This window comes from Oncorhynchus mykiss, chromosome 25, assembly GCF_013265735.2.
Source record: "Oncorhynchus mykiss isolate Arlee chromosome 25, USDA_OmykA_1.1, whole genome shotgun sequence".
Lineage (NCBI taxonomy): Eukaryota > Metazoa > Chordata > Actinopteri > Salmoniformes > Salmonidae > Oncorhynchus > Oncorhynchus mykiss.
The window spans coordinates 8329116-8341813 of NC_048589.1; the positions used below are offsets into that span (position 1 = coordinate 8329116).

Below are 12698 nucleotides of genomic sequence, written 5' to 3' on the forward strand. Positions count from 1 at the left end.
CGACGGCCGAATCTGAGTTTGGCGTATTGCCAGAAGAATGCTACCTGCCCGACTGCATAGTGCCAACTGTAAAGTTCGGTGGAGGAGCAATATTGGTCTGGGGCTGTTTTTCATTGTTTGGTCTAGGCCCCTTAGTTCCAGTGAAGGGAAATCTTAACGCTACAGCATACAATAACATTCTGGACGTTTCTGTGCTTCCAACTTTGTGGTCACAGTTTGGGGAAGGTCCTTTCCTGTTTCAGCATGACAATTCCCCTGTGCACAAAGTGAGGTCACTACTGAAATTATTTGTTGAGATCGATGACTGACCTGCAAAGAGCCCTGACCTCAACCTTTGGGATGAATTGGAACACTGACTAATGGCGCAACATCAGTGCCCGACCTCACTAATGCTCTGCGGCTGAATGGAAGCAAGTCCCCGCATCAATGTTCCAACATCTAGTGGAAAGCCTTCCCAGAAGAGTGGAGGCTGTTATAGCAACAAAGAATGGACCAACTCCATATTAACGTCCATGACTTTGGAATGAGATGTTCGGCGAGCAGGTGCCCACATATTTTTGTTCATGTAGTGTAGCTTGTTCTCCATCTTCTTTTTAAACAGGGAGACAAATTATTTTCAGCCCTTTTATTTCCATGACTGATCAAAACCCGTTTTCGCATGTCTCTTTGTTGTCCGTCTGCAGCAGACATATCGTGAGCAATATGTTTGGAACATCGAATCGCAAAAATCACAGTATCGAATCTCAACCCATAAGAATCGTGATAATTGCAATACATATCCTATTGGTATCGTGAAAATATCGTATAGTGAGATCTCTGGCAATTCTCAGCCCTAATTCGTAGGTACCATCCTAAACTGTCCAAACAGTCATACTTTTAGCTTGTCATACACATTATAAACAGTTCGTAAATGACAAAACTAAACTGCTGATGGAGAATTGTATACTTTTGTAATTCAAATCAAATCAAATGTATTTATATAGCCCTTCGTACATCAGCTGATATCTCAAAGTGCTGTACATAAACTCAGCCTAAAACCCCAAACAGCAAGCAATGCAGGTGTAGAAGCACGGTGGCTAGGAAAAACTCCCTAGAAAGGCCAAAACCTAGGAAGAAACCTAGAGAGGAACCAGACTATGTGGGGTGGCCAGTCCTCTTCTGGCTGTGCCGGGTGGAGATTATAACAGAACATGGCCAAGATGTTCAAATGTTCATAAATGACCAGCATGGTTGAATAATAATAAGGCAGAACAGTTGAAACTGGAGCAGCAGCACGGTCAGGTGGACTGGGGACAGCAAGGAGTCATCATGTCAGGTAGTCCTGGGGCATGGTCCTAGGGCTCAGGTCCTCCGAGAGAGAGAAAGAAAGAGAGAATTAGAGAGAGCATATGTGGGGTGGCCAGTCCTCTTCTGGCTGTGCCGGGTGGAGATTATAACAGAACAGGCCAAGATGTTCAAATGTTCATAAATGACCAGCATGGTCGAATAATAATAAGGCAGAACAGTTGAATAACAATGCTGCAGTTGTTAATAATTAGTGTAACTAATGCTTTGTAATAACTAGAGTATAAAACAACGTTATACCTACGGTAGTACAAACTTATGCTTAGCTCTATCTGTGCAAGGATTCCCATTCCAGAGGGATGGTGGAAAGCAAACCCTAGGAGATATGGAGAGTTTTCGGATATGACTGCTGTAGAGTCAGGTCACCAAGCTCAGCTTTACCTGTCGATAAAGCACTGCGGTGTGGGGGCATATAGTGGGCCTATGTGCATATTTATGAAGCTCAGAAAGTCCTTCCAACCACCCCTTCCAGCAACGAAAATTGATTATGAGTGTGACATATTCAGAAAAAATTGCATATTTTACAATGACGGCTCGTTTATCCATAAGGCTTCTGTCTACCAAGTGAATAAATTAGGTACAAACCTATCATTAGGGTCCTGTCTTCCTCAAATGGTGATCCTAGAGCTCATGAATGACAAGGGCACTGCATAATGACATTGGTCATGCCCTTTGCTCATGCTCCATATCTCATGAATGAGGAAAGGTCATGCTCAAATTGCTCTGGTAAAATATGAAACTCTGGGCATTCGAGCCAACTCCTCATAGCAACAGTAAGTGATAAGATTGTGGTGGAGTATCATGCAATCTTGATAGGATAGAGGCTATGATAAAAATTTGATAAAGCCAAGCATTAGCCTTACTGAGAAAAGGTCTGTCGGAGGAGTGAAAAGCATAAATACAGCATGTGCTCACAAGTGCCAGTTTAGCAGTTTTTATTTTTTATTTTATTTTTTAGAACCAATCAAAGCTGTTCATCAGCAAATCCTCATCTACTCAAATTACACAGGGGTTTGTGAACACTGTATAGGCCTGGTTGTTTGTTTTGTTGAAGTTCTTTGTTCACATCATAAGTGTATGAAACAAGCCAATGAAGAGGGTGACACGCTGTGGTGGAAAAAGGCATTTTCAAGGGTGTTTCTTTACTACGGCTCTCTCTCAACCAATGAGGATTTCAACTCACTAGAAGCAGGGTCATATTCATTATAGGCACCAAACTGAAGAAGACAGACTGAACTTGTCCAATAAGAAACAGGTGTTTTCCATTTTGCTACGTTTTCAGTGTGCACTAGTGATTAAAACCCATGCTGATTTACCAGGACAGTTTGACTGAGAGAACAATACCGGCCTCTACGCCTCAGGGGTTTGCACAAATCAGTGTGCCTGATTGTTCTTCTAAAATATTCAGTGGAATTCAATAGAATCTGAACTGTGTAAAAACATGATCGAGACACTATTTGAGACACTAGTTATGTCTAAAAAAAAAAAATAAAGTTGAAAATAGCCCATCACAATGGTCTCAAGAACAGCCAACCAGTTTATAAAATATTTGAAAAGGGTTGAGGTTTATTAAATGTAAAATCTGGCATTTCAGGAATAGTTTCAAATTCTAATTCAAGAACTGTAAAGTTCCACAATTTAAATTTCATTGGATATTTTTCAATTCCAAAACTTCCTGAATGGCCCCAAAACATAAAAGGACTGATATACTGTTAACAAATATTTAAAATTCTAACAATAATTTAGGCTAAGGTGCTGAACATTGTTATGATAGCCTATTGTTCAAAAGCTATCTTTACAGAAATGTTGAGTTTTAATCCTCGCCTCTCTCTTGTCATTCAAGCCATTTCAGATGCAAAATCAGAGGCAAAATATCACTGTAGCACTACATACAAATCATTTCCCAATCTACTGTAGAGTAAAGGCAAGCCCGTGCATGGGTGTCTAAGAAACCCCATTGACGAGACAAAACTCGCAGCGTGAACGTGGCAGCCATTTTACATCCTCAAGAGTGAATGAGTGGAGCCGAACTAGTGCCGGGAGTTGTACACTTTTCCTCTTGTAATTATCAAAATTTCCTTCCGAAATAATCAACACCATACAAGTTGGTGATCCATCGGCAGGTATGATGAATACTACTAACTGGTCACGTGATCATAGCACAATTTATAGCTAAAGTAGTTGAGCGTGTGGTGTTTCAAACAATGTGGAAACGGGTGGTTGGGACGGGTTCTCCAGACCGGCTTTTTGAAAATGGACTCTCCCAATGTGGCGGCACGTTGACAAACCACGAAGCTAGCTAGTTACCATACTACAAGGCCTCTCTCTGCTCCACATATGGACATGTCGAGCCGAATTAAGTCAACCATCAAACTATATATAAGCTTTCGCGGTTTTAATGGTGTCGCTAGTTAACTCAGCCAAGTGGGATAATTATGCTACATCATGAATGACTTGATCGTTGTCACTACCTAACTGAACCAGCCAAACAGGGACCTAACCTCTGAGCGTGTAAACTTCGAGATAATTGCCTTTGTCAGATAGTTTTGATTCAACTCGCGAACTAACGTTAGTATAGCGTAACCAATTTGGCTAGCAAAACATTTGGTCGTCACTCCGCTAACGCTGCCTAGCTAGTATGGATAACTAGCTAGGTTTGTTATTGTGACTTGACAGGGTTGGAGGACCGTGATTATTTAACTTGGCGTGCTATTATTTAGCTGGCTGCTGGGTAGCTAACGTTATGGATAACGCAGCTAGGTGACGTTGGCTAACAATGTCTGAACACTTGTGGTTATAGCTAGCTAAATTAAGTTAAATATGAAAACAGGTTTAGCTAGAGAATTGGGTAACGTTAGCTAGTTCGCAAACGTTACGTTAGTTGGCTGCAATGAATACTTTTTGCATGAGCACAAACTGAAATGGCTTCGCGTTAGACTGCTCCCTTTACCCTAACTAGCCAAATTTGCTATCAGTGGTTTGCGACACGTTATCAAAAAATGTAACTACATAGATGTAACGTTAGTCTACCACACCATGTAATTTGCTCCTGCACAAATGCTTGCGGACTGTCTTATTAGTTACCGGAAACGGGTGGCTTAGAAACTCTGTCGCGGTACTCTACCGAAGGAACACGTGTATCAGCTAGCTAGTTAGTGCTGAAGTCTGCAATCAGTAGGCTAATTTATAATTTAGCAATCAGGCCATGCCATTGTACGCAGCGGGAGATTAACGTAATGTTAGCAGCCATAGTGTTGTGCCAAGTTGTTATTCTAACACAGTCAAAGGCGGGAAATGTGTCATTACGTGTACACATTTCACCATGTAGCCTATGCTAACTCCTCATACATTGCACATGCAAACGAAAATAATTATAAGGTATGCTGTTATCATAAATAGCAATTGATACTTTTATTGGGTGTCAGCATTTTCAAAATTGATACAGACATGCAAATTCCAATATCGTAATTGAAATGTGACCTGATTCCACTCTTAAGGGACCACATGAACCCACATGTGTGCCTGTTGCACATGACACCTCCCCCCCCAAAAAGCTATCAACAGTCTTGCACTTGAACCAGGATTAATTTGGCTCATTGCATTTGCACAGATTTCTGGAGACATGGCCACAGAACATATTAATGGAAATGGTCCAGAAGAACCAATGGACACCACTGCTGCAGTTACCCATTCTGAACACTTCCAGACTTTATTGGAAGCTGGTTTACCACAGAAAGTTGCTGAAAAACTAGATGAAATTTACATAGCAGGTAAGGCACATTGAATATCCAGCATATTCGTACACAAATTATACTTTTGCTATTGCATGTGCTGTCATATTTTACATTAACTTTGAATGTGGGAATTGGGATCCTCAAGCAACTTTTTGTGGTTTCCTACCAAAATGGGTACTGCAGTGTAATGGACAAAAGATAATTCATACACCACCAATATCGATGTGAAATAAATGTTTTGGGTACATGTCCATTGTCTTAAAGGTATATCTGGGCAGAGCACTGGTGTCACGGACACTTTGTGTTCTCAATAATTAAAGTGTAGCAGCACAGATGAGCAAAGAGTTAGGCCACAGTTCAGCGGAGGTCTCTGGAAAGTCTCAGGCAGAGAGTGCAGCCAGATGGGCACATGCAGCAACAATGGCAGCAGCTGTCGGTGGCTGGGACAGGTGATGGGCCCTCCAAGAGCAGAATGTGCACAAGCTCATTAGGGGCGTACAGTGCACAGGACTGCCATATCAAGTTAAAACATCATGTCTGTTGTGGTGAGTTCTGCAGAGGTTGAAGAAAGTGCTTTTACTCAATGCACTTTGTCCATTTTAAAATATCGGTCTCCTGAGATGGTTCCTTTTCTCTGATTATGTTATGCAAATTATTCAAATTTTAGCAATCCCTAAAGAAGTCACAGAAATAAGTGAACTTTGATACCCCCAAACATGCATTGTGGCTAGACCCGTTTGAAAAGATGTCATCCCGTAGTTCTGTTCCTGCTAGTAACCAATGTTTTTTTGATGTCCTCAGGTTTGGTATCACACAGTGACCTAGATGATAGAGCGATTGAGGCTCTGAAAGAGTTCAACGAAGAAGGTGCTCTGCAAGTTCTGTTGCAGTTCAAGGACAGCGACCTCTCACATGTTCAGGTATGTATGGCGAGGGATGGTGGATTGATTGCATATGGGATCACGTCTTGAAATCAAATGCTACCATTTCGCCCTCTAAAGTGTACAGATTTTTCTTTCATCGACAGAACAAAAGTGCCTTTCTTTGTGGAGTTATGAAGACATATAGACAGAGGGAGAAACAGGGTACCAAAGTCTCAGACTCCAATAAAGGACCAGATGAGGCCAAAATCAAAGTACGGTTTTAACGAACATTCTTGAAGTGATAATGGAGACATGTCATCATTATCATATATTGTGCAGTTGTTCTCTGGAAGGCGTTTGACTTCAATCATGTTATTTCAATAAACAGGCCCTGCTGGAGAGAACTGGCTACACGCTCGATGTGACAACAGGTCAGCGGAAGTATGGAGGCCCCCCTCCAGATTCTGCTCACACAGGGGCACAGCCCACAATTGGTACAGAGGTATGTCTCTACAATAATTCAATGGTGTATTTGATTAGTGTGTTATAGTTTACTTAGGTGTGTATGATAGTGTTTCTGCATTCTGTCCAAATAATGAACATTTGTCATTTTTTCTGGAGTAACTCCGATTGCGCCGTTTTACTGCTAAGATCTGACTGTATTTTGGAGATTTATTGCGCAACAATGGCCCAATGTTTCTTTCACACCAAGTTAACCTAATTTTGCTTTCTTCTCAGATTTTTGTTGGCAAGATCCCTAGAGATCTATTTGAGGATGAGCTGGTCCCTCTGTTTGAGAAAGCCGGGCCCATTTGGGACCTGCGTCTGATGATGGACCCCCTCAGTGGCCTGAACAGAGGTTACGCCTTTGTCACTTTCTGCACTAAAGAGGCGGCGCAGGAGGCTGTCAAGCTGGTATGTACCACTTGTTGAAATCCTCTCTCATGATAGGAATGGCGAATTTAGCCCACCCAATCATGACATGTCATGCACTCTCTCATACCCACTCCCCTCTTTCCACAGTGTAACAACAATGAAATTCGACCTGGCAAACACATTGGTGTGTGCATCTCTGTGGCCAATAATAGACTATTTGTTGGCTCCATCCCCAAGAGTAAAACAAAAGAGCAGATTGTGGAAGAATTTGCCAAAGTCACAGGTAAGCAGCACCTCTTTTTGTTGAATGATCTTCTGGGACAAATTGACATTTTGCTTGGCCAGTCATATTCGGTCTTGACAAAGATTTATATTTACTTTGACTTTGACAACAGTGTTTAAACATTGCCTTATGTTACTGAAAGCAGCAATCATGATCAACCGCTAGTGTGTTAGATTGCATTTAGTCTGAGTTTGGGTTTATGTACGGTATGCTATGTAAAGCTGGGCTACATTTCCTCAACAGTTTAATTGCTAATTTCCAATGTCAGGGTTCAGTGTCTAAATGATGAAATACATCTATTCTATCCTGGAGTAACTCTGGTTACGCTGATAGTTTACCGCTAAGATCTGACTGGACACTTTGCACTTAACTAGGCACAAATCCATGGTCTCAAGACTTGTCTAAAGAGAACAGCTGTGTCAAAGAAAGGGGACACTAAATGTTTTGACTAAACCGAAGGAAACATTCCATGAATGTGTGATATTTTGTTCTGCTGCCAACTGTTTTAGTAAGGTACTCTAGAGTAACTCTGTTCCATTCGTTTTTGCTTAGCATTTTGCATGGAGATGGAGCAAGCTTTCTTGTGCACTGGTCACTGTTCAGCTAGGATACCTTTTTATGCCTTTCCCCTTCTGCCTCTCTTTCAACAGAGGGTCTTAACGATGTCATACTGTACCATCAGCCAGAAGACAAGAAAAAGAACAGAGGCTTTTGCTTCTTGGAATATGAAGACCACAAAACTGCCGCTCAGGCCCGCCGCCGGCTGATGAGTGGCAAGGTCAAGGTGTGGGCGAACGTGGTGACTGTGGAGTGGGCTGACCCCATAGAAGACCCTGATCCTGAGGTCATGGCCAAGGTAAGTGGAGCAAAGTTAACAGGACTCATTTCGCCTGTGATAAATTGTTTTTGTATTGTCCATCCATTAAACTTGTGAAATATTTCCGAGTTAACATTGATTTGATTTCGACGTTGTTTACCAGGGAGTAAGAATGGAAGTAACCACCAGTGTATGAGACAGGACAGAGACACAGACTTTAAGTGTAATTGATAAGCCACTACCATTTTCCTTCCAGGTGAAAGTGCTGTTTGTCCGAAACCTTGCGAGCACTGTAACGGAGGAAATACTTGAAAAGGCCTTCAGTCATTTTGGCAAGTTGGAGCGGGTGAAGAAGCTGAAAGACTACGCCTTCATCCACTTTGAGGAGAGAGACGGCGCAGTCAAGGTACATGCTGGAGTCTTTATATTACTCTCACCAATGTATCACAAAACTGGTAACAATGGCTGTTTTTTGTGTAGTTATTCAACTTGCCTCTTTTGACAGGCCTTGGCTGACCTAAATGGGAAAGACCTGGAGGGAGAGCACATTGAAATAGTCTTTGCAAAGCCACCTGACCAGAAGAGGAAAGAACGCAAAGCCCAGAGACAAGCGGCTAAGACACAAATGTAAGCAAAGACAATTGATTTTCAATTACTTGAGACCTGCAAATGCGGGCCAAAATTATAGTTGCGTTGTTGGGCGGCCTTTCACCATTGATTTCTTTTGAATGATTGAATAGAAAAGTTAACGTGATCTAACAAGCGCAAATGCGTCCCGTACGGTTACTAAACAAGTGCATATCCTCTCCCCAGGTATGACGATTACTATTACTACGGCCCACCTCACATGCCACCTCCCGCAAGAGGCAGGGGACGAGGTGGCGGCCGAGGAGGCTACTCTTACCCCCATGACTACTACGGCTATGAAGATTACTATGATTACTATGGCTACGACTACCACAACTACCGGGGTGGCTATGAAGACCCCTACTACGGCTATGAGGACTTCCAAGCTCCCAGCCGAGGAAGAGGAGGGGCCCGAGGCGGAGCCCGTGGTGGTGCCACCCTATCCTCCCGGGGCCGTGGAGCTGCCACACCCAGGGGCAGAGTGGGTGGCTTTTCTCAGCGAGGTGGAAGTGGCCCTGGATCGAGCAGAGGTGTGCAGGGGACCAAAGGGGCACTGGGTAAATAGGGACTAGCTGTGTTGGCAAAGGTCAATAGCAAATGGTTGCTATCAGCTACACAAAAATGCAAACATACTATTTGGGCAGGACTTACCACCCCCCAGACACACACTTGAATAACCTTAAACTAATGTTTTCAGTCTGCATTAATTTCTTCCTTATGGCATAAATTGACCGTAGTTCGCTATTTACATTCTGTGTAAAATATAGGCCTTGAAAGTAAGGAATCATATAGATGCAGACCTGCCAACCGGCATGTATCTTGCGTACCATGCATGCAATTTGATGTCAAAGTACGCTGGTACGAAAAACAACCCTAAAATAAATAGGCTTCTAGTTGGCACATTGTGGTTTTTGACAACTGAACCAATCCACTTCATCCATTGATACAACTGATGTGTGAGAGGAAAATGGAGAACAAACTGTTTGCCGACTACATTTTCCAGAATTGTATGTGTTAGTTACAGTGTTTAGCGAGAACACTTTCTTGGCCGCACATGCTTTGATCTCTGCAAAGGTAGTAGGCGCGAGCGCATTGATGAGCAAGGAAACGGTGAAGTGTTGCGGTAGTTCACTGCACATCGCTGTGGATGGCAATAGACATGGCAGAGAGACATGTTACGCTAATATCGTCCTTCACAGAAAGTTATGTTCAAGTGTAGTAGGCCTATGTTAATTAGTCAGTTCTTGGTCTGTCCTCTTCATATAGCTGTCAACAGTAGGCTGCTAATGACGTGCTAATAGGTAGTTCGCCAATGACCAAGGTATGTTGAATGAATGGCAGCCTAGTAGTCCAACCTAATTTGACAGATTATGTCAGGGATGGAGATCTGAAACAAGCTCAAAGGCCTAGTTCAGTTTCATATACCAAATAGCCTACACTAAACCAGACTACTGAATTGCATCCAGTAATTGAATTATATTCAGAATTTTCTCCCCAAACTAAATTAAGCCCGTTTTACACTTTCACTAGACTATCCACACAAAGACACCTATTAATTAGAATAATTAACCCCCTAAATTTAACAGAATTTAAAAAAAAATAGGATCAAACAAGACTTCTGTTGACTACATTGTTTGATGTAATTTAAGACTATGTTTCAGGAAATAGCAGTTACAGGTTTTTCAAAAATGATAAATCCTCTTAACTTCCTCTGGACCACCCCCTACCCAGCCTACATCAGCACCACCTTGTCAGAAAATCCTAGGGAGAGCCCTGATTTTGTACATTTAAACATATTTCTAGTTATCTACTGAAGAGCAGCCACTTACCAAGTACCCATAACAGTCTAGTCTACCATTCCTACTGAGCCAGTCTTCTGCCAACATTAGGCAAAAAAAAAAGGAGGCGCATTTGCCTATGATTTGAGCAGTGTGGGTGTCGACGCGTGCTGTAATGGGAGCTGGGGGTGCCGCCACCACGCTGAAGTGGTACTTGTAAAAATTATTCAATGTTGGCAGGTCTGCAGACATCACCATTTTATTCCTTGTCTTTTGAAAGCTGAGCCTCACATTCAATTGGTAATTTTCAATGTACAGATGTGTATTTGGCTTTCAGTGTCCAAATGATGAAAATATGTATATTCTATCCTGGATTAACTCTGGTTACGCTGATAGTATACTGCGATGATCTGATTGGACATGTTTTATATTTTATTTTATTTCTGTTCATGTCTTTAGAAGACTTCCTCAAATTTGACTTCCTCAAATTAGTGATGGGTATGTATGCGTATTCTCAACATTTGAAAACACACCTGACTTTTGGCCTTAGGTCAAAACCTTGACAGGTGTCACCTTTCAGAGCACCAACTGAAAGGTCTGCTCCTCTGCAGATTTAGGGTCACCCTAATCTATTTTAATTTTTTAAAAATGTAATTTTACATGATTGGATGTCATTAGTCATGTTTATGTTCTGTGTTGTGATTTGTTTTTTTATTATTATTATTTTGAATTCCGTTCCAATTCTGTCTCTATTTGCTTGGTCAGCAGGGAAAAGGGGTCGAGGCCGGTCCTGACCTGTCACTATGAAGACTGACTTACTGTGTTGGGTTACACCAGAAGCTGCAATGGAAACGGATGAAAAAGTCAGCAAAATGGTCCAATATTCCAGCCTTACAGAAGCATCTCCCCCAAACTGCCACCTAAACAATCAGCGGATTATTTAGAAAAACTTGCCTCCCCTGTATGCCCCACACCCCCAAAAAAATGCCATTTTAAATAATTATTGAAGAATTTGCACTTTTTAAGTTTCTTAGTTTGAAGTGGCTCAAAGGAGCTTGATGCTATTGTATATTTTTGTGCTAATCACAATTTTTATTGTTGGAATATCCCTGTTAATCTTAATCGTTTGATTTGGATGTTTGAAGAGAACATTTGCAGGTTTTAGGTGTAACCACCTGGCATGGATAAGTCAGGCATTCCAGGAAAGTGGTTCTTTTCAGAACTTGTCTTTTTTTAAAGGGTTGGTTAACTACCTCAGTACAGAGGATTAAACTACCCGGCCTGTACTGTAAATAGGGAAACTATATTGATGAAAGCAGGGCTTGTTTCCTACAAAATATGCACAAGAGCAGCAGCACAACCGAAAGGACTTGCTGCAGCTCTGACATGGCAAACAGTCAAACTGGGCATGCAAAAATAATCTCATATGATGAGCCTGAACAAGCCCTGCTTTTATCCTATTTTGAACTGAATAAGCCACCTTGCTTCTTCAGATTATTGTAGTTACTGGTTGTATAGTTTGGAAAATGTTACTTTTGTAAAGGCTTGAACATCAACAAGGGTGTCAACTGCCTTTGAAAAAGCCCTGCAGTGTCCCTTTGCCACTCCCAATTATTTTGTATTGTTTTTAGAATAGATCAGAATTATGTTCAGTACCACCCCCTTTACTGTAAAATAAATATCCCAATCATGTGACATCTTGAATGATCCCTCTAACTCTAAGCCAGCTACTATGTAATCAAGTCTTGATTAAAAAGGAATTGCCATACTGCCCAGCCAGCGAGCATGTGTGCCTGTAGCTGTTTCGAAGGGGATCGTGATCATACAGTGGTAAAAGGGATACTGCAGCTGTTATTCGTATTCCATGTATAGCGAAAAGGAGACTGAACTATTCATCCGGTTTTGTACACTGTTAACTCCCTCAATAAAATAATTACAACCACCTTTTGAAAAAATGTTAGCAGTTTTAAACTATTGTTGGTGGCCAACCACGTTTTTGCATTCCTGCAAATAAATTGTTTTATACTGTAAAATGGAGGTGAGTGTAACTTATTTTTGTAATAAAGTTTTTGATTTCTATCTGTGTCTTACTCTCTGTATGACATCTTGTTAAACCATGTCACACATTTTATGCACTGATTATAGTGTAAATACCCTGGGTTTATAGCTTTTTTAAATAGTTGTCTGATGCGCATCACACAATCACTTTCTCATTCCCAGGGAGGCTTCAACCAGAGGCGCATGTGTAACGTTACTATCCTGTGATTTCAATTTAATAATTACATTCAGTTATAATAAGCACCTCGCTGACAGTGAGTACTGCTGCCACGCATGTTAGTCGTTTGCTTCTAGCCTGCCACAACACGAAATCAGTAC

General features: G+C 41.6%; 1 protein-coding gene across 10 annotated transcripts; it reads left to right on the forward strand.

The window, feature by feature from the left end:
- The first annotated feature begins 3310 nt into the window (after positions 1–3310).
- On the forward strand, positions 3311–12401 carry LOC110505306 (heterogeneous nuclear ribonucleoprotein Q). Of its 10 annotated transcripts, none has more exons than XM_036962580.1 (13): positions 3311–3467; positions 4955–5114; positions 5880–5998; positions 6106–6213; positions 6330–6443; positions 6680–6856; positions 6965–7100; positions 7751–7956; positions 8174–8323; positions 8423–8544; positions 8731–9101; positions 10782–10820; positions 11088–12401. In XM_036962580.1, the coding sequence occupies exons 2-13, from the start codon at positions 4967–4969 to the stop codon at positions 11114–11116; spliced, it is 1719 nt and encodes a 572-aa protein (XP_036818475.1). In that variant the 5' UTR covers positions 3311–3467; positions 4955–4966; the 3' UTR covers positions 11117–12401. The 10 variants fall into 10 exon arrangements, with proteins under 10 accessions (XP_036818475.1, XP_036818476.1, XP_036818467.1 ...); XM_036962572.1 differs by lacking the exon at positions 3311–3467 and adding an exon at positions 3543–4722; XM_036962573.1 differs by lacking the exon at positions 3311–3467 and adding an exon at positions 3543–4722 and having other exon boundaries at positions 11091–12401.
- The last annotated feature ends 297 nt before the right edge of the window (positions 12402–12698 follow it).

Coding starts and splice junctions, on each gene's coding strand:
- LOC110505306 (XM_036962572.1), top strand. CDS start 4,639: ATGTGTCATTACGTGTACACATTTCACCATGTAGCCTATGCTAACTCC. Junction 4,723..4,954: donor CAAACGAAAATAATTATAAG/GTATGCTGTTAT, acceptor GCATTTGCACAG/ATTTCTGGAGACATGGCCAC. Junction 8,324..8,422: donor AGAGAGACGGCGCAGTCAAG/GTACATGCTGGA, acceptor CTCTTTTGACAG/GCCTTGGCTGACCTAAATGG.